General features: G+C 44.0%; 1 protein-coding gene across 1 annotated transcript; it reads right to left on the bottom strand.

Annotated features, from left to right (window-relative positions):
• Positions 1-3,749: 3,749 nt before the first annotated feature.
• Positions 3,750-13,400, bottom strand: LOC116984959 (plexin-C1-like). Its single transcript, XM_033039321.1, has 8 exons — positions 13,367-13,400; positions 12,597-12,658; positions 9,511-9,650; positions 8,678-8,866; positions 7,150-7,240; positions 6,459-6,650; positions 6,194-6,349; positions 3,750-3,929 (listed from the first exon to the last, which is right to left on the bottom strand). The coding sequence occupies exons 1-8, from the start codon at positions 13,398-13,400 to the stop codon at positions 3,750-3,752; spliced, it is 1,044 nt and encodes a 347-aa protein (XP_032895212.1).
• Positions 13,401-21,770: the final 8,370 nt, after the last annotated feature.

Below are 21,770 nucleotides of genomic sequence, written 5' to 3'. Positions count from 1 at the left end.
CGTTCTTCCGTTCCGACGCCGGAGCTCCGATCATCCCGTCGAGAGGGCCTGTACATCGGGCTGCCCATAGCGGCGACTGCGGAGGGTTCAAAGGCCCCGACCACAGGTGAACAAAGAGGAAGACGACTGAACTTTATTGCCTTCCCTCACAGTGGGGAACGTTGATTCCTCTGTGGGGGGATGTTCATGTCAAATTATATCGTGTATTGTGTTGTATTCTATCGTGTAGCCTCTTTGTAGAGCTGTGTAATCTTTCTTTAATGCCTTGAGAACCTCTTTTTTTCAAGTTCCTTATGTAAGTTAACATCCATTCTTCTACCATTGCAACCAGAACTCATTGTATTAAAACATTCTCAACCCCTGACAAGTTTAGTTTAGTTTAGAGAAACAGACCCTTCGGCCCGCCGAGTCCATGTCGACCACCAATACTAACACTATCCTGCACACACTAGGGACAATTTCTTTTCACCATTTTACCAAGCAAATTAACCTACAAACCCGCACTTCTTTGGAGAGTGGCAAGAAACTGGAGATCCCAGAGAAAACTCACACAGGTCAAGGGGAGAATATATAAACTCTGTACAGACAGCACCCATTGTCAGGATCGAACCCAGATCTCTGGCGCTGTAAGGCAGGAACTCTACCGTTACACTACCATGCAACCCCAAGCCTTGGTTCTGTTTGCAGTTACCTTAATTCTGTATCCTTTCCTTACTGAACTTTGTGGCAGTGGAAGCAGTTTATTTTAATCTATTCTGTAAAACTTCATGTAATTATGAACATCCGTATAAATTTAGTTCTCTATCCCCAGTCATGGTTATATTCGAGTAAATATCCTCTTCAAGGGCTTTCAACCTTATGAGGATGAGGGGAGATCTTATAGAGGTGTATAAAATAGTAAGATTAAACGAGAACTTACCAGTTTGAAGTTTGATCTTTATTTTATGAGGAGTTACGTCGAGGGATTACGTGAAGACCCCGCCAGCACGCATGTGCGACATTCTTCAAAGCAGCGGTGTGAAATCACAGACAACAGTAGATGAAATAAACATAGTAAGATAAAAAGAACTAGAATACCAGTTGACCTTTATGATTGAGGGTGGGCGCGGAGGGCACGTAATCCCTCGACGTAACTCCTCATGAAATAAAGATCAAACTTCAAACTGGTAAGTTCTCGTTTAATCTTACTATTTTACTTCGGAGTCACGTGAGTGACTACGTGAAGATTTTAAAGATCTGTGATTTCATGCCGTGGAACGCGTCCATGCTTCACTCACTGCCTTAGTTGACCAGGGGAGGAAGTATGTTATCGTATTCAGACATGAATAATGACAATAGTAACCTCCCTCACCTGGGAGGAACAATGAACAGAACTTATCATAGAGTTCGTAAATACCCCCGATCTGGTAATGGGTTAGTACTAAATGTGTGGAAAATTGCTAGGTTGACCATCCTGCAACCGCTAGGATGTAGTCCCGCTAACTTCCATAACCCTGCTGCTGAGGTTGTTGCAGCCTTGGTGGAGTAACTTGAAATGTCAGTATTTACTCCTGTATAAGCCAGACCCATAACCACCTGAAGATGGTCTGTAGTGATACCTTCTTTTGAGGCTAGATGTAACTAACAATATTGCTAGTTCAGAGTCTCTAGGCTCTAGTGATCTAACATTCTGGTGTAGATGTGTGACCATACACAATCAAAGGTTCATGGGATATGTGAACATCTAGTTTGAGATCTGGTGCCCCTGGTCTATTCTGCTTGACTAAGTCATAACATAAGTGTTATTTAGCCTGCAGATATAATCATCCTATCCAGTCAACGTTTATGTAATGACTGGACCTGTTGTGCTGCATGCAGCACTATGAGCATAACCACTTATAAGTGAGTTAGCCCAAGGACAGGGATGTAGTTGGAGCCCTTCAGCGAAGCGACGTAGCACAATGTTAACACCCCATATCTCTGCGTCCCTAGGCCTGGGAGTTTTCGAGTTGCAGATATCCTTCATAATCTAGAACTCAGAGCGTGACCCCCCAGAGTGGATTCTTCTCCTCCCAGCCAGTATGATGAAAGCACTTTAGGTATAGTAGATGGCACTTTAAACATAATGATTGTCAAGCCCTCATATGAGCATGAACTACAAGACGTCAGTCATCCGTGCTGAATTATGTAATATAATCATAAAACAAATACCTCCCATCTCTTTATGAGGAAATAATGTTCTTTTTTGGTGCTATCCCTGCGATCTGCAGCGAGCACGTTCATGGTTGGTTTAACAACCCGAGTCGCAGGAACGGTCTTCTCAGTCTCTGTAAGTCAATGAATTGATTATATCATGCTGAGGATGGTTTCCCGCGTCACGGCTAGACCAATACTTGTGTCTAGAAATAACCATATAAGGTTCTATTATTCCCCACATCAGTGGGAACCATGGCTGGCTAAGCCCGGCAGGCACTATGAAAATGCCTGAGGCGGGAACTTGCTGAATTTTGCAAACCCGTCTGATGAGGCAGAAATGGAGGAAGACATAAAAGAACATTCCTCCTTAGTGTAGCTAGAATGTAACCATCGCTACTGATATGCCACATTTTTTTTCCCACTGGTGATTGAGCCTGGATGCAAGCATCTTGGTCTTTAATGTTCACAATGTATTTTAATACTTTGTGATCCAACACCCATATTGTGTACCGTAATGAGCTTTGGGTAAACTATCACCGGATATTTTGACTTGTTTGCACCCATGTAAATAACATTTACCACCACCGAAGTGTATCAACTTGGACTAGAGCATGCAGATTAGGCATATTCGCATAAACCTTTAATCCACAGAATGCACCCAGTGTCTATAGGTAGTTGATACCATGTAACTGAAGAATTGGTAACTCTCCCATCCACATCTGTAACTATGAGCATGAGCAATTTCTCATTGTGAACAATAGCATCAGTTTGTAATTTAACTGAAGTTTTACTGATTTAGTGGAATAGCATAGAGCTAGTAACAATGACCACATGGTACTTGAGTGCTTACTTCTTTTGCATGCTATATAGTTCTGATTGTGCAAAGGCCCAAATAGCACAGCTGTAAGCCAATATAAATAGTCAATTATACTTGATGAACGGAAGGCTGTTTGAAAAGGATTGTTACGGGCTTCAATTAATTCCAACCCCTTACCTCAGGGCGAAGTCCCAGATGATTAATAGAGTTAAAGGTAATCCCAATAATCAATAATTTCAGTTGGTATCAACTTAAATTTATCTGGACAGATGAGAACCCAATTTCTCAAATGGGTTTTGTGGCTGATACAGCTAACTTTGCGAAATACAGCGTTTAAATCTCATCCAGATAGTTCTTAACAATATTTTTTAGCTCTGAGCAGCCGAAGCACTAAATTAGTAAATAACCTGGGAGCTGGTTAGCCTATTTTGCAATGTTTTTAACTGTATCATTGCCCCATCCAGTTGAATTTCAGATATTTCCGGTGCCCTGTGAATGAAGCTGACCCCATGGGAATTAATAGTCACGAAGTTTCAATGTCTATACTGCACATGCGAGTTGAGCTTGTTGATAATGAACAGGCCTCATCTGTCATAATAGCGAGCCTGCCTAAAGCGACAACTCCAGCCATATTCCGAGACTGTCTCGCTTGTACTGTGCAGTATAAACTAATCTCATCCAACCTTCTTGTAAATGGTCCACGACCCCATGTTTCGGAAAGAACCAGACCCACCTACCGTCATGGCTACCGGTGGTTTTATGGTAAGCCCAAAAGGCCCCCGATGTGGGTTCGATTTCCGTCCTTGATTGGAGCGTTGAGCTGCTGGTGTATGTGGACCCCATGTCTTTCCAGGTGCATGGTATCTCCCAGCCAGCACTGTTCCTCGGACATGCTTCCGAGCTCAGAGTCAGTTGCCAACTGATCCCTCGCACTCACCTTCACAGAAGGGAGTTTTGTAGGCAGCCCTGAAAAGGGTGCTGCCACAGGCTCTCGAGGAGACCTGTGCTGATATGGCCCTCCATGGCCAATCAGGATGGGTAAAACGTCCGAGGACGAACCCATGTCGGAGGGGAACCCTCCTGGCCTGACTTCAGTCTAGGCCTTTCAGACTCCTGTTTTAGCTCTTACCCTCCTCGGGCAGCCGGAGTCTGAATTCGCCGCTGGCTACCCGCTCTTCTGCGGTCCTAGCCGTGTCTTCCACACGGTCCCCATAGCTGGGGTGTCCCCCAAGCACGGTTCTACCCGCGGTCTTCCACACGGTCCCTGTAGCTGAGGTTTCCCCCAAGCACCCCACCCCCCCCGGCGGTCCCTGTAGAAGGGAGCTGGGTGGCACTGGGGTTCCGACCCCGGACCTCCAGCAGGAGCTCTGAACGTTTCCTGCAGTAAAAAAGAGACCTGAAAAAGTTAAAAACTTACTTTCGGGTCCGAGCTGTTGGAAGCAGCGCTCCACCAGCCTGTCGTTTGCGCAATGCGAGAGATGATATACCGCGCATGCGTGCTGGCGGGGTCTTCACGTAGTCACTCACGTGACTCCGAAGTAAAATCATGAGAGCAATAGATCGGGTTAGATGCACAGAGTCTCTTGCCCAGAGTAGGTAAACTGAGGATTAGAGGACAAAGGTTTAAGGTGAAGGGGAAAAGATTTAATTGAAATTTGAGGGGTAACTTTTTCACACAATGGGTAGTGGGTGTATTGAACATGCTGCCAGAGGAGATAGTTGAGGCTGGGACTATCCCAATATTTCAGAAGCAGTTAGACAGGTAAACATAGAAAATAGGTGCAGGAGTAGGCCATTCGGCCCTTCGAGCCTGCACCACCATTCAATATGATCATGGCTGATCATCCAACTCAGTATCCTGTGCCTGCTTTCTCTCCATACCCCCTGATCCCTTTAGCCACAAGGGCCACATCTAACTCCCTCTTAAATATAGCCAATGAACTGGCCTCAACTACATTATGTGGCAGAGAATGCCAGAGATTCACCACTCTCTGTGTAAAAAATGTTTTTCTCATCTCATTCCTAAAAGATTTCCCCTTTATCTTTAAACTGTGACCCCTTGTTCAGGACTTCCCCAACATCGGGAACAATCTTCCTGCATCTAGCCTGTCCAACCCCTTAAGAATTGTGTACGTTTCTATAAGGTCCCCCCTCAATCTTCTCAATTCTAGCGAGTTCAAGCCAAGTCTATCCAGTCTTTCTTCATATGAAAGTCCTGACATCCCAGGAATCAGTCTGGTGAACATTCTCTGTACTCCATGATGGCAAGAATGTCCTTCCTCAGATTAGGAGACCAAAACTGTACTCAATACTCCAGGTGTGGTCTCACCAAGACCCTATACAACTGCAGTAGAACCTCCCTGCTCCTATACTCAAATCCTTTTGCTATGAATGGTAACATACCATTCGCTTTCTTCACTGCCTGCTGCACCTGCATGCCTACTTTCAATGACTGGTGTACCATGACACCCAGGTCTCATTGCATCTCCCCTTTTCCCAATCGGCCACCATTCAGGTTATAAACTACTTTCCTGTTTTTGCCACCAAAGTGTATAACCTCACATTTATCCACATTATACTGCATCTGCCATGCATTTGCCCACTCACCCAGCCTATCCAAGTCATCTTGCAGCCTCCTAGCATCCTCCTCACAGCTAACACTGCCCCCCAGCTTCGTGTCATCCGCAAACTTGGAGATGTTGCATTCAGTTCCTTCGTCCAAATCATTAATATATATTGTAAATAGCTGGGGTCCCAGCACTGAGTCTTGTGGTACCCCACTAGTCACTGCCTGCCATTGTGAAAAGGACCCGTTTACTCCTACTCTTTGCTTCCTGTCTGGCAGCCAGTTCTCTATCCACATCAATACTGAACCCCCAATACCGTGTGCTTTAAGTTTGTATACTAATCTCTTGTTGGACCTTGTTGAAAGCCTTCTGAAAGTCCAGATATAACACATCCACTGGTTCTCCCTTATCCACTCTACTAGTTACCTCCATGAAAAATTCTATACATGGATCAGACAGGTTTCGAGGGATATGGGCCAAATGCAGGCAGGTGGGACTAGTGTAGATGGGACATGTTGGCCGGTGAGGGAAAGTTGGGCTGAAGAGCTTGTTTCCACGCTCTATGACAAGAGACGGTGCAAAGAATGATCTCACCACTAAAATAGCACAAATAAAAACAATCGTTTGAATGTACCTCTAATTCTGATATTGAAATGTCATTTGTGATTAATACACATTTTATTTTGTCGGCCATCACTGCTGTAATGTTACATTCCAACGGACCGTCTGCACCCCTGGGAATGAAGATCTTAACGTCACTTTTAGAAAGATCTAAATTATCTATCTTTCGCTGCAAAATAAAAAAAATTGTCAATGGAGAAATAAAAGTTAGAGAATGTCTCAAAATAAGTGAGCTGTGGATGTCAAGCATTTGAAACAATGAAAGAGCTTTTTATTACCATCACTGTTATCAGGAGTTGTTTTTCGTCAATAACCTTTGTAAAGTTGTAAAATATAGGATTCTCGTGGTATATCATATTGACTTGCTGCTCAGATCCACAGAGGCGAAAAAATACAGAGTAGTTACCTGGAATCCCATTTTGCATAAATGGAGATTCACAGGTCCAGGTCCCTTGATCAGCTGAACAATTCTAGACAACAAACAGATAGCAAGGTGTATCAAATCATGAGAGGAATAGATCTGGTAGACGCACAGAGTCTCTTGCCCAGAATAGATTTGTGGACAGAGGTCATCGGTCTAAGGTGAAGGGGGAAAACAATTTAATAAGAATCTGAGGGGTAACCATTTCACACAGAGGGTGGTGGGTGTATGGAAGGATCTGCCAGAGGAGGTAGTTAAGGCAGGGACTATCATAAGGTTTAGAAAACATTTTGACAGATGCATGGATAGTAGGTTTGGACGGGGATATGGACAAATGCAGAGTGGGAGTAGTGTAGATGGGACGTGTTGGTCGGTGTGGGCAAATTAGGCCGAAGGGCCTGTTTCAACGCTGTATCACTCTATGACTATGACTCCAGCATTAACATACAGAGTTGACCTACAAATTAAATTGTAATGTCACCATCTGAAAAATCAGTTATTCCACGTTTAATGCACCTTTCAGGAACAGGAAGATAAAATGAATTTACAATCCATGACCTGCGACCTTCAGATAATGATATCTGCATCTGTTTAACGACATCAAAATTTTTGCCGCTTATTGTCATTCTTCGTCCTCCACAGTAAATAAAAACAGAAAGAAGAAATCAAGACTTCAATAACAGATAAATATTAGTAGAGGACAGGGGGGTCCCTCTGTATCAAACAAGACTAAGGTTTGGCATTTATGGCCAGACTAATATATGTTTGCATCTTCCTACGTAATGTGTGATATTTGACATGGGATATCAAATATAATTTGACATTGATATCCTGGTGACCAATATCAATGTTACCTTGTGTAACATTGATCATTATTTAAATTAAAATCTTACTGTTTTGGAATTAATCTCTACCCCCAAGAAGGCTTAGGAAGTTCAGCATGATCCCAACAACCATCCCAACAACTTCTACAGATGCGCCATGGAAAACATTTTATCGGGATGCAACACAGTTTGGTTTGGGAACAGCGCCATCCAAGACCACAAGAAATTGCAGCAAATTGTGGACACAGCCTAGACCATCACACAAACCAACATCCCTGACATCAGATTTTGAGTTTAGATATTAGAGAGACAGCGTGGAAACAGACCCTCTGGCCTGTCATACATACCACATACTAAAACTACCCTACATACGAGGGACAATTTTTACCAAAACCAATTAACCTACAAACCTGTACATCTTTAGAGTGTGGGACAGGGAGACGCGGTCACAGGGAGAACTTACAAACTCCATACAGACAGCACCCATGGTCATGATTGAACCCGGGCCTCTGGCATTGTAGGGCAGCAACTCTACTGCTGCACCACCGTGTCCAAATTCCCTTTACTCCCCAGCCTCGATGAGCATGTTGTGGTTTCCCATTTCCAGGCCTTGCCATAATGGCTGTAATCTAAATCACTGGATGAATGATACTTTATTGTCACATGTTTCTAAGGGTACCTAGGTGCAGTGAAAATCTTTGTTTTACATACAACCTGGGCAGTGCACAAGTGTGGCCACGTGCCCGACAAAGTTACAAAGTAGTGAACGGTCTTATCTACTGCCTGCTGCCGCACATGGCAGCGGGCTTCCCCCCCCCCCTCCCCCTCCGTACAGACTGCACCCGTGACTGCCCTAAAACTCTACCGCTGCACCACACTGACCGCTGCGCCACCATGGCCCCCCTTCATTCTCGGTGACCCATCATTAATGCCATGCTTGTGATTATGAGTATAGTGATCGATTCCTCCGAACAGCTTGCTTCCTAATTTCGGCCTTCAACATGAATAATCTCCTTATATAGAGCCCTTAGAGCTAATGAAATCAAGGGATTTGGGAGAAAGCAGGAACGGGTTGGATGATCAGCCATGATCATATTGAAAGGTGGTGCTGGCCCAAAGGGCAGAATGGCCTACTCCTGCACCTATTTTCAATGATTCTATCTCCTGCAAGGTACAATCAGCCAGAATACCATTTGAAACTCAGAAAATAGCATTACCATTCCATCCCTTGCTCCACTGCTGCCATACTTACTCAAGCCAGGATACTGCTGGGTGAATCTCAGTCACACGGATGTTGGTGACATACTCCAGGAAAGCAGTTCTGTTAGCCGCACAGTCCTCTTCAGAATCATATAACAAGCACACAGTTTTCTTGCCATGGATTGCCTTTGGTAATACACATTTCACCAAAGTGCTGTTCTCAATCGTGCAATCGTTTGATCTGGAAGTAGAAATGTCCAAAAAAGAAACAACATTTTATTGCAATGCCAAGTTCCATGACCTCAGTGTTTGACAGGGGGAACAACTGATGCTGGGGGAAACACTTTATTTGTCCTTCATTATCTGCTTGCAATTCAGGGAACATTTGGGTATCTGTTCCCCAGCATTGAAAACAAACCATAGACGTTGCCAGGAACACTGAAGAATAGACACGTTTGCATTTAGGTGCAGACTCTTTGTAAGAACATGACACAGAAGTTCTATGTTATCCCACTTTTGTATCCACTCCCAACACACTAGGGGGGCAATTTACAGAGGGTCAATTAACCTGCAAACCCGCACGTCTTTGGGATGTGGGAGGAAACCGGAGCACCCGGAGGAAATCCACGTGGTTATAGGGAGAACCTGCAAACTCCACACTGACTGCACCCGAGGTCAGGATTAAACCTGGGTCTCTGGTGCTGCGAGGCAGCAGCTCTACCAGCTGCACCATTTGTACACATTTGTTTAAACAAGCATATCTGGTTATCTCAACTTTGATAGAGAATGCTGCATACCGTGTTAAAATTCTTTTGATAAGTCCATAAGATTCAAAAAGGGTTGACTATCAGTAAAACGTCACAGTCTGTGACTGTTTTCACTTACATGTCTGCACTGTGGTCAGCCATCCCATGGATCTGCAGTGAAGCTCTCGATCCAACATTTAGCCTTTTCCCAACAATGCTCAATGTGTTCCTCTCTGATGAGGCCACACGGTCTGGATTTATAGACGTAACGATCGAATCCTAGCACAAGAAGAGTTTTATAAATTACCAGTTCTAGGTGGCAGAGATTAATTTAGTTTAGTTTAGTGTATAGAGACACAGCGCAGAAACAGGCTCTTCGGCCCGCCGAGTCCGTGCTGACCAGCGATCCCCGCACACGAACATATCCTACACACTAGGAACAATGTACAATTTTTACCTGTACGCCTTTGGAGTATGGGAGGAAACCGGAGCTCCCAGTGGTAAGGAGCAAACCCGGGTCTCTGGAGCTGTGAGGCAGCAACTCTACCGCTGCCTCCCCCAAAGCTAGTGAGTTTGACGAAGTTTCTTATTAGGGAGAAGGACAGGAAAATTAAAGTCAATGCACAAAGCATGATTGAAAAATGGAAACTAAAACTACAGAGCAGAATAAAAGTGTGTGGCAGATGACAAGTTGTTTACATAAATGAGAACCTGACTGATTACATAACTTTCAGAGTGGGAAAAGGAAATAAGAGAGGCAAAGCAAGAGTGTGAGATAAGACCGGCAGAAACTAAACATGTTCTGTAGGCATGTGGACAAGAGTAGGGTTGCAGGAAAAGGACCAGGGTTAACGAGAGATCTAAAAGGGAGCCTACTGATGGAGGCAGAGGACGCGGCTGAGGTACAAAAGGAGGCGGCACAGTGGCGCAACGGGAGAGTTGCCACCTTACAGCGCCAGAAACCCGGGCTCAATCCTGATTGTCTGTATGGAGTTCGTATGTTTTCCCCGAGTGCTCTGGTTTCCTCCCACACATCAAAGACCTACAGGTTTGTAGGTTAATTGGCTTCAGAAAAATTGTGAATTGTCCCTATTGTGTGTAGGATAGTGTTAGTGTAAGGGGATCAGTGGTTGGCGTGGACTTGGTGGGCCGAATGGCCTGTTTCTGTGCTGTACCTGTAAAGTGTAAAGTCTAAAAGTCTTTGCCAGATGTTGATGGAAGCTCAACAAAGTAAAGGGAAACAGGTCGACACAAAAAGCTGGAATAACTCAGCGGGTCAGGCAGCATCTCTGGAGAAAAGGAATGGGTGACGTTTCAGGTCGAGACTTCTTTAGACTGAAGACTTCTTCAAGTCTGAAGAAGGGTCTCGACCCGAAACGTCACCCATTCCTTCTCTCCAGAGATTCTGCCTGACCCGCTGAGTTACTGAAGACTTCTTTGAGTCTGAAGAAGACTCTCGACCTGAAACGACACTCATTCCTTCTCTCCAGAGATGCTGCCTGATCCGCTGAGTTACTCCAGCATTTTGTGTCTCCCTTCGATTTAAACCAGCATCTGCAGTTCTTTCTTACACCATGAAAAGGGAAATTATAATTCTGGATATGCTAATTACAGGGATTAGAAAAGCTAACTGCACAAAGTGGAGAGATTACTTAGTCACGAGGAATGCATGCTAAATTGTGAAGTGAGGAAATTAAAGGTTGACCTTGATCTTTCAAACAACTACAAGTCCAGGGATGGTGCCCAATCACTGGAAATCTGCCTACGTAAACAACCTTGTTGAAATAAGGTTGTTGGAATAAAACCAGGACAGATGGGTCAGTTTAGCATGAGGCAAGTTCTAAATAGCGATCATGTCAACAAGTGGATTATGTGGATCAAGTAGAGGAAGCCAGAACTGACTTGTTCAAGACAAATCATTTGTGATTAAGTCATGCAGATGATTAATGAGGGAATGTAGCTGACTTGATACATATACACTTGCAAAAGATATTTGATAATATGCCACATAATAGGCCTCAAGAAGATTGTATGTATGTCAAAGAGTCATAGAGTGATACAGTGTGGAAACAGTTCCTTCGGCCCAACTTGCCCACGCTGGCCAATATGTCCCAGCTACACTAGTCCCACCTGCCTGCGCTTTTGGACCATATGACTCCAAACCTGTCCTATCCATGTACCTCTCTAACTGTTACTTAAATGTTGGGATAGTCCCAGCCTCAACTACCTCCGCTGGCAGCTTGTTCCATACACCCACCACCCTTTGTGTGAAAAAGTTACCCCTCAGATTCCTATTAAACCTTTCCTCTTCACCTTAAACCTATGTCCTCTGGTCCTCGATTCCCCTACTCTGGGCATGAGACTCTACATACAGCTCTAAAGTATGGTATGTATGGAACTGGCATCTCTGAAATTATGTGAAGAGAGGAAAATTGTAAAGGAAGCAACTGATGATGTTTTTCTATTAACGTTATGATAACCTATATTTTGATCCCTTAGTTTAGAGATACAGTGCAAAAACAGGCCCTTCGGTCCACTGAGTCAAAGCCGACCAGCAATCCCCGCACACTAACACTATCCTGCACACACAACGCACAATTTACAATATTACCAAAGCCAATTAACCTACAAATCTGTACGTCTTTGGAGTGTGGGATGAAGCCAGAGATCCCAGAGAAAACCCACGCAGGTCATGGGAAGAAAGTACAAACTCCATACAGACAGCAACCGTAGTCAGGATGGAACCCAGGTCTCTGGTGCTGGAAGGCAGCAACTCTACCACCATGTCACCATACCACCCTTGATTTACTAAACTAAACTTGCCATCTTGCTATTGGTGTGATTTGAACTGGGACCATGTTAAGGATCATTAACATTAGTTTCCATACTCCTTAATCTCAAGAAAAATATTACTGAAACCAAAAGTGCTGGAAGCACTACGGGCGTCAGACAGCATCCACGGAGAGAGAACAAGTTAACATTTCAGCTTGATGTCCCTGCATCAGAACAGTCCTATTGAAACATTAACCTTGTTTCTTTCTACACAGATACTGCCTGATCTGTTGAGTATCTCCAGGAATTTATTTTTCATTTCCGGTATCTAGCTTTAGTGGAACTGAAATTTAGAATTGATGTATGTCATTCATATCGAAATGCAAGACTCAGTGAAAGTTATATTGACACAATCTCAACATTAAAAATTAATTAAAAGAGAATATTCCTTACCGTGCAACTTTTTTGTGGCGTACAGAAAACACAGTCTGCCTTCCGGTCATCACAACCATAATCTGTAAAAACAGATAGTTCAATACAACGGGAATGCAAAAACACAATGCAGTAAACCCTCGTTATAACGGACCATTGGGAGGAGGGAATGCTGTCCATTATTGCCGATTGTACGCTATAACCGACAAAGGCAGCACGGCGGCAGAGCGGTAGAGTTGCTGCCTTACAGCGCTTGCAGCACGGGAGACCTGGGTTCGATCCTGACTACGGGTGCTGTCTGTACGGAGTTTGTACGGTCTCCCCGTGACCGCGTGGGTTTTCTCCGAGATCTTTGGTTTCCTCCCACACTCCAAAGACGTACAGGTTTAGAGTTTAATTGGCTTGATAGAAGTGTAAATTGTCCCTTGTGTGTGTAGGATAGTGTTAATATGTGGGGATCGCTGGTCGGCACGGGCTCGGTGGGCCGAAGAGCCTGTTTCCATGCTGTATCTCTAAACTAAACTAAACCGAGTAAACGATTATCATTGTATGTAGTTGAAACAAAGAACTGCAGATGATGGTTAATACACAAAAGTACACAAAGTGCTGGAGTAACTCAGCAGGTCAGGCAGCATCTCTGGAGAACATGGCTAGGTGATGTTTTGGGTTGGGACCCTTCCTCAGACTGATTCGATCTGCTGAGTTACTCCCGCGCTTTATGTCGTTTCACATTGAAACTAGGTGACGATGCCGCTGGTCTGCACCAGCGAGCCCTTCTCCACCCAACCCACGGTCCAGTGACACGGCTTCAATGAAGCCAAACATGGTTTACTCCTTTTCCACCACTCTGCCCACCTGTCATTGACAGTGAGCTAACATCTTACGTCAGCTCACTGTCAATGACAGGTAGGCAGGGTGATGGAAAAGGTGTAAACCACGTTTGGCTTCATTGCTGGAACAATAAGTGCAAGAGTCGACACGTTTTGTTGCATCTGTACAATATGTTGATGAGACTGCATTATGTGTAGTTGTGGTCACCAGGCTAAAAGATGGATGTGATTAAGCCAGAGAGGATGAAGAGAGCAGCACGGTGGCGCAGCAGTAGAGTTGCTGCATTACAGCGCTTTCAGTGCCAGAGACCCAGGTTCGATCCTGACTACGGGTGCTGTCTGTACGGAGTTTGTACGTTCTTCCCGTGACTGCATGGGTTTTCTCCGAGATCTTCTGTTTCCTCCCACACTCCAAAGACATAAAGGTTTGAAGGTTAATTGGCTTGGTATAAGTGTAAATTGTCCCTTGTGCATGTATGGTAGTGTTAATGAGCTGGGATCGCAAGTTGGCGAAGACTTGGTGGGCCGAAGGACTGTATCTCTAAACTAAATTAGCTGAGATGCTGCCTGACACGCTGATTTACTCCAGCACTCTGTGTCTATCGTGGGAGGGAGAGGGTTGGGTCGATGGAGGACTAAAACTAAAAACTAAAATGATTCACAAGAATGTTGGCAGCACTGGAAGGCTTAAGATATTAGGAGAAACTGGATAGACAGGTTCTGTTTTCCCTGGAGTGGAGGCTGAGGGCTGATCTTATAGGGCTTTATAAAAACATCATGGGCATAAATAAGGTGTAGGAAAGAATTGCAGATGCTGGTTTAACCCAAAGATAGACACACAATGCTGGAGTAGCTCAGCGGGTCAAGGAGCATCTCTGGAGAGAAGGAGTAGGTGACGTTTCAGGTCAAGACCCTTCTTCATACTGTCATGGTAAAAAGGAATCTCAGTCTGAAGAAAGGTCATGAGCAGTAATGTCACCTATACCTTTTCTCCAGTGATACTGCCTGGCCAGCTGAGTTACTCCAGCATTTTATGGGCATAAATAAGGTGAAAGATTGATGTCTTTTTCGCTGGTTGTGCCAAAGGGCCTGATTCCTTGCTGTCTAACACCAGGACCTCCAACACCTATCCTATCTCAGATCACTGAGTCTCTTGCCCAGGGTAGGGGAGTCGAGGACCAGGGGATGTACGTTTAAGGTGAATGGGGAAAAGATTTAATAAGAATCTGGCGTAACTTTTTCACTCAAAGGGTGGTGGGTGTATCATGTATCATTGTTGAGGCTGGACCTATCACAACATTTAAGACACAGTTAGACAGGTACATGGATAGGACAGATGTAGAGGGATATGGTCCAAACGCAAGCAGGTGGGGACTAGTGTAGCTGGGACATGTTGGCTGGTGTGGGCAAGTTTGCTCATGTTTGCTACATATTGCTCATGAGCCTGTCAAGAGAGACAGCCATTCTACACCCACACAAGGGAGTAATTCAGTTTATAATCACACATGAAGCAAATGGATTAGATATCGATTGTAGAAAGTTCATTGCACAGAAAGTTATGAAGAGGTCTGAAACACATGCTGCACTTCTGTTATTTGTATCCAAAGAATATTAAATGCTGGATGGACATCTATTTACCTGTGATACTGTTTGGATTGTCAATAATATTTTTGGCATCATTAGTATGGATAAGGTTCACAGGAATTATCCTTCGTTCATCATCAAACTGCAATCAAAAGCACATTGTCACAATGTTAATTTAACCACTTGTGCATGCATGAGTTTATGCATTTAATTTTAAAAGTGCAAAATCTTAATTTCCAACAGAAATACTGACACGTATAAAACAGCTCTCTCATCTGAGAGAACAGAGAATTGGTAATGCTGACAACAGAAAATGGACAAACTTCTCTATCAAGTCGTCAAGAGAGGTTATTGTCATGTGTGCCTGATAGGACAATGAAATTCTTGCTTTGCTTCAGCACAACAGAACATAGTCGGCATTGACTACAAAACAGATCAGTGTGTCCATATACCATTATATACGTAAATACACACATGAATAAATAAACCGCCTATAGGTCAGAACACAGTACAGAGTGGATAGAATGGATTTCCACTAGTGGGTGAATCTAGGACCAGAGGCCACAGCCTCAGAGTAGAAGGACGTAGCTTTAGAAAGGTCATAACGTCATGTGATAGAAGCAGAATTAGGCCATTCGGCCCATATAGTCTACTACGTCATTCAATCATGCCTGATCTATCTTTCTCTCTCAACCCCTTTCTCCTGCCTTCTCCCCATAACCCATGACACCCATACAAATCAAGAATCTATCTCTGCCTTAAAAATATCCATTGACTTGGCCTCTACAGCCTGCTGTGGCAAATAATTCCACAGATTCACCACCCTCTGACTAAAGAAATTCCTCCTCACCCCCTTCTTAAAGGAACGTCATTTAATTCTGAGGCTATGGCCTCTGGTCCTAGACACTCCCACTAGTAGAAACAACCTCTCCACATCCTCTCTATCCAAGTCTTTCACTATTCGGTAAGTAAGGTGTCACGGGTTATAGGGAGAAGGCAGGAGAATGGGGTTGAGGGGGAAAGATAAATCAGCCATGATGGAATGGCGGATTAGACATGATGGGCCGAATGGCCTAACTCTGCTCCTATAATTTATGGACTATGAATTTATGAGAGTAGTGTCAACAACAAATAGGCTAAAAGTCAAACTTGCTGAACTCTAGTACAATGAGCAGCTAATGGGTCTGACATTGTGCAGATAATTTTGTTTGCCCCTTTCTATTGTGGTGTGAGTCACACTGGTTCCAGCGATAAAGTTTACACTTTTCCTCAAATCTGCAGAAGAGTTGTTTCTGATTATAACAAGTTCTTCCCAGCTGTTCAGGCATCTGAATCATCCTACCGCAACCAGAGAGCACTGCTGAACAACTTTCTACCTCATTGGTGATCCTCAGACTATCCTTGATCGGACTTTCCTGGTTTTATCTTGTACTAAACATTATTCCCTTATCGTGTATCTGTACACTGCAAATGGCTCAAAGATAGACACAAAATGCTGGAGTAACTCAGTGGGACAGGCAGCATCTCTGGAGAGAAGGAATGGGTGACTTTTCAGGTGAAGACCCTTCTTCAGATGTTCCAGTCTCGACGCGAAACATCACCCATTCCTTCTCTCTAGAGATGTTGTCTGTCCCGCTGAGTTACTCCACCTTTTTGTGTCTATCTTCGGTTCAAACCAGCATCTGCAGTTCCTTCCTACACTGTAAATGGCTCGATTGTAAACATTTATTGTCTTTCTGCTGACTGGTTGGCACCCAACAAAAGCTTTTCACGGTACCTCAGTACACGTGACAATAAACTGAATTATTCGGGTGACCAAGTACAGTATGTTAGGGAAACCTTCTCAGCAGCATCAACTAGCAGTGCTGCAGCTGCACCCCCTCAGTAACCCAAGTTTAATCTGGACATCTGGAGCATCTGATGTGTGAAGTCTTCATGAACCTGCGCTGACCAAGAGTATTACCTCCAACTTGTTCTCCCGTCTCAAAGATTTTAATTTTAGTTTAGCTTCGAGATGCAGCGTGGAAACAGGCCCTTTGGCCCACCAGGTCCGCACTGACCAGCGATCACCCCGTACACGAGTACTATCCTGCACACTAGGGACAATTTACAATTTTTACCGAAGACAATTGACCATCATTTCCAACCACAACAGATCTGTGTTACCCCACTTTCGCATTTGATTTTAAAATGTTTATGAAAGCATTTCAAGAGTTCTCCACCTTCTTCCACCCTGCTACCTTCTTATGATTCTGTGATCCAGTATTTCTTGCATTGTTAATGGCCCAGTTAAAGATGGGATCATTGAAAAGCTTACTATTACATTTACAATTGTTATTTTTTACATTAATAAAAGCTTTATTATTATGTTACAATTGTTATTTTTTACATTTCTCACAAACTTGCCAGTTTATTCTAACTTGTGTCTATTCTGATCCAGAGAACCGGGTTCGATCCTGACTACGGGTGCTTGTCTGTACGGAGTTTGTATGTTCTCCCCGCGACTTGCGTGGGTTTTCTCTGAGATCCTCAGATTCCTCCCTCACTCCAAAGACGTAAAGGTTTGTAGGTTAATTGGCTTGGTGTATGTGTAAATTGTCCCGAGCGTGTAGGATAGCGTTAATGTGCCGGGATTGCTGGTCGGTGTCGACTCAGTGGGCTGAATGTCCTATTTCCGTGCTGTATCTCTAAATTAAACAAAAAAAACTAAACCCATTACAACCATCTAGGTTTTTCCCCACATTCTAGGAGCCAAATTAGGCCATTTGGCCCGTCAAGTCTACACCGCCATTCAATCATGGCTGATCTATCTTTCCCTCTGATGCAAGCAGGAGCCTCCACGTGGCGCATCCCGGGCAATGCTGACGACAGGAACTGTACCACAGTGACTGAATGAAGTAGCCAATTCTGCAACCACCGACCGACCAGAAAGACGTGATATAGAAAATGGCCGGACACGAGGAAGAAGATCTTTCCCTCTCAACCCCATTCTCCTGCCTTCTACCCATAACCCCTGACACCTGGACTCATCAAGAATCTGTAAATATCCGCCTTAGGAATATCCATGGACTCGGCCCCCACAGCCGTCTGTGGCAATAAATTCCACAGATTCACCACCCTCTGACTAAATAAATTATTTCTTATCTCATTTCCAAAGGTACGTCCTTTTATTCTAAGGCGATGATCTCGAGTACTACACTCTCCCACAAGTGAAAACATCCTCTCCACTTCCACTATCCAGGCCTTTCACTATTCGGCAAGTTTCAATCAGGTCCCCCCTCATTGTAAACTTGAACGGTCATTTAGAAATTCAGGTTAAAAGATGGCACCTTATCAATGGTGCAATGGAGAATCAGCCTGGATTATGTGTTCAAGGCTACGATACTGTTGAAATGATCTCAGCCTGCTTCCTCACCATTATTTAATGGTTTATATTTTGCAATGCCTTATAAGTATTCCAAGATTCACAATGCCTAATGAGCATAGAATCAAGGAAGAAAATACACGGGCCATTATTGATATTTGAATTCAAAACACTATCTCTAAAAGGGTCTAAAAGCAAAATTATATATAAAGTACAGTAACAAGATAAAATCAGAACATGTTCGCCTCAATAGAGAATGAATATTATAAAACTGATAGTACATTCCCGCCACAAGTTGATTTGATGGAAGTTCAAAGTTGAATGATGATACCGGGCCTACATTTTGATGTGGCAGTGTGACAGATAAAGATACAATGATTCACATTTAACAGAAGGAAGCTTAATTAATGGAATCAACTTACCGTGGGCCTGCCGCATTTGATGACAGATTTGTTAATCCACATGGCTGAGTATGTCAATTCGACTTTCCCATTATATACACAGCTCAGGTTAGATTTCTGTAAAACATTGTAATACGAAACTTCTTGAAAAATACTTAATTTATAGTGCAGTTCTTAAAGTTGCACAACATTTTATTCAGCATATCTCGTCCAGTCTGCCTCTAATAAGACCCACATTGGTGGGATCAGCATTACTATTTGTCTTGCCTTGAACGTTTCAGGAACATAGAAACATAGAAAATAGGTGCAGCAGTAGGCCATTCGGCCCTTCGAGCCTGCACCGCCATTCAATATGATCATGGCTGATCATCCAACTCAGTATCCTGTACCTGCCTTCTCTCCATACCCCCTGATCCCTTTAGCCACAAGGGCCACATCTAACTCCCTCTTAAATATAGCCAATGAACTGGCCTCAACTACCTTCTGCGGGAGAGAATTCCAGAGATTCACCACTCTCTGTGTGAAAAATGTTTTCCTCATCTCGGTCTTAAAAGATTTCCCCCTTATCCTTAAACTGTGACCCCTTGTTCTGGACTTCCCCAATATCGGGAACAATCTTCCTGCATCTAGCCTGTCCAACCCCTTAAGAATTTTGTAAGTTTCTATAAGATCCCCTCTCAATCTTCTAAATTCTAGCGAGTACAAACCGAGTCTATCCAGTCTTTCTTCATATGAAAGTCCTGACATCCCAGGAATCAGTCTGGTGAACCTTCTCTGTACTCCCTCTATGGCAAGAATGTCTTTCCTCAGATTAGGAAACCAAAACTGTACGCAATACTGCAGGTGTGGTCTCACCAAGACCCTGTACAACTGCAGTAGAACCTCCCTGCTCCTATACTCAAATCCTTTTGCTATGAATGCTAACATACCATTCGCCTTCTTCACTGCCTGCTGCACCTGCATGCCTAATTTTAATGACTGGTGTACCATGACACCCAGGTCTCGTTGCATCTCCCCCTTTCCTAATCGGCCACCATTCAGATAATAATCTACTTTCCTGTTTTTACCACCAAAGTGGATAACCTCACATTTATCCACATTATACTGCATCTGCCATGCATTTGCCCACTCACCCAGCCTATCCAAGTCACCTTGCAGCCTCCTAGCATCCTCCTCACAGCTAACACTGCCCCCAGCTTCATGTCATCCGCAAACTTGGAGATGTTGCATTCAATTCCCTCGTCCAAATCATTAATATATATCTTAAATAGAACCAAGAGACTTGCTCAGTTCCCCACTGTCTCCCTCACAACCTGGCTCCAAGATTACATTACAATTCAAATGACCTTCAAGCCCTCATCACAGAGACTGAGGCCACACGGTATCTCCTCTAGGCCCAGATTTATTATAAAATCAGAAACGTGCAGTACTGAAAGAAACCATTTGGCCCATCATTATGTCCGCTAGTTTGAAAGGACAATCCACCGGTTCCATCCTCCATCCTCCACCGTATTCTTACTCAAAACCCTAAAACCTCACTCTCATTCTCTTGGTCATGCAATTGAGTTTGGAAGAACCCTCTACTGTATCTGCATTAACAACCCCAGCAGGCTGTGAGTGTTATACAGTTCAGTTTAGTTTAGTGCAGAGATACAGCGCAGAAACAATAAACAATAGACAATAAGTGCAGGAGTAGGCCATTCGACCCTTCGAGCCAGCATCACCATTCACTGTGATCATGGCTGATCATCCACAATCAGTACCCCGTTCCTGCCTTCTCATCATATCCCCTGACTCCGCTATCTTTAAGAACTATATCTAACTCTCTCTTGAAAACATCCAGAGAATTGGCCTCCACTGCCTTCTGAGGCAGAGAATTCCACAGATTCACAACTCTCTGGGTGAAAAGGTTTTTCCTCATCTCCATTCAAAATGACCTACCCCTTATTCTTAAACTGTGGCCCCTGGTTCTGGACTCCCCCAACATTGGGAACATGTTTCGTGCCTCTAGGGTGTCCAACCCCTAAACTGACATTACTTACCATCGCCCGGCGGGGTCATAACATCTGAAGCCTGGATCGCCTCGGCGCAGAGGGAGAATAAGGAGGGAAGAGACAAAGACTTAAGATTTTTGCCTTCCATCACAGTGAGGAGGAGCCTGGTGAACTCACTGTGGTGGATGTTAATTTGTGTTTATTGTGTTTTTGTCATTTTTGCAAGGCAACAAAATTTCGTTCAGACCACAAGGTCTGAATGACAATAAAGGCTACTTGACTTGACTTGATCTTATATGTTATATAAGATACCCTCTCATCCTTCTAAATTCCAGCGTATACAAGCCCAGCCACTCCATTCTAGCAACATATGACAGTCCCGCCATCCCAGGAATTAACTTTGTGAACATATGCTGCACTCCCACAATAGCAAGAATGTCCTTCCTCAAATTTGGAGACCAAAACTGCACACAATACTCCAGGTGTGGTCTCACTAGGGCCCTGTACAACTGCAGAAGGACCTCTTTGCTCCGATACTCCACTCCTCTTGTTATGAAGGCCAACATGCCATTCGCTTTCTTCACTGCCTGCTGTACCTGCATACTTACTTTCAGTGACTGATAAACAAGGACCCCCAGATCTTGTTGTACTTCCCCTTTTCCCAATGTGACACCATTCGGATAATAATCTGCCTTCCTGTTCTTGCCACCAAAGTGGATAACCTCACATTTATCCACATTAAACTGCATCTGCCCACTCACCCAACCTGTCCAAGTCACCCTGCATCTTCATAGTAGCCTCCTTGCAGTTCACACTGCCACCAAGCTTTGTGTCATCTGCAAATTTGCTAATGTTACTTTCAATCCCTGCATCTTAATCATTAATATATATTATAAATAGCTGCAGTCCCAGCACCGAGCCTTGCGGTATTCCACCAGTCACCACCTGCCATTCTGAAAGGAACCGGTTAATCCCTACCCTTCATTTCCTGTCTGCCAACCACTTTTCTATCCATGTCAGTA

The sequence above is a fragment of the Amblyraja radiata genome, chromosome 21 (genome assembly GCF_010909765.2).
Source record: "Amblyraja radiata isolate CabotCenter1 chromosome 21, sAmbRad1.1.pri, whole genome shotgun sequence".
Classification (NCBI taxonomy): domain Eukaryota; kingdom Metazoa; phylum Chordata; class Chondrichthyes; order Rajiformes; family Rajidae; genus Amblyraja; species Amblyraja radiata.
This window is presented reverse-complemented; position numbering and strand designations above follow the sequence as displayed.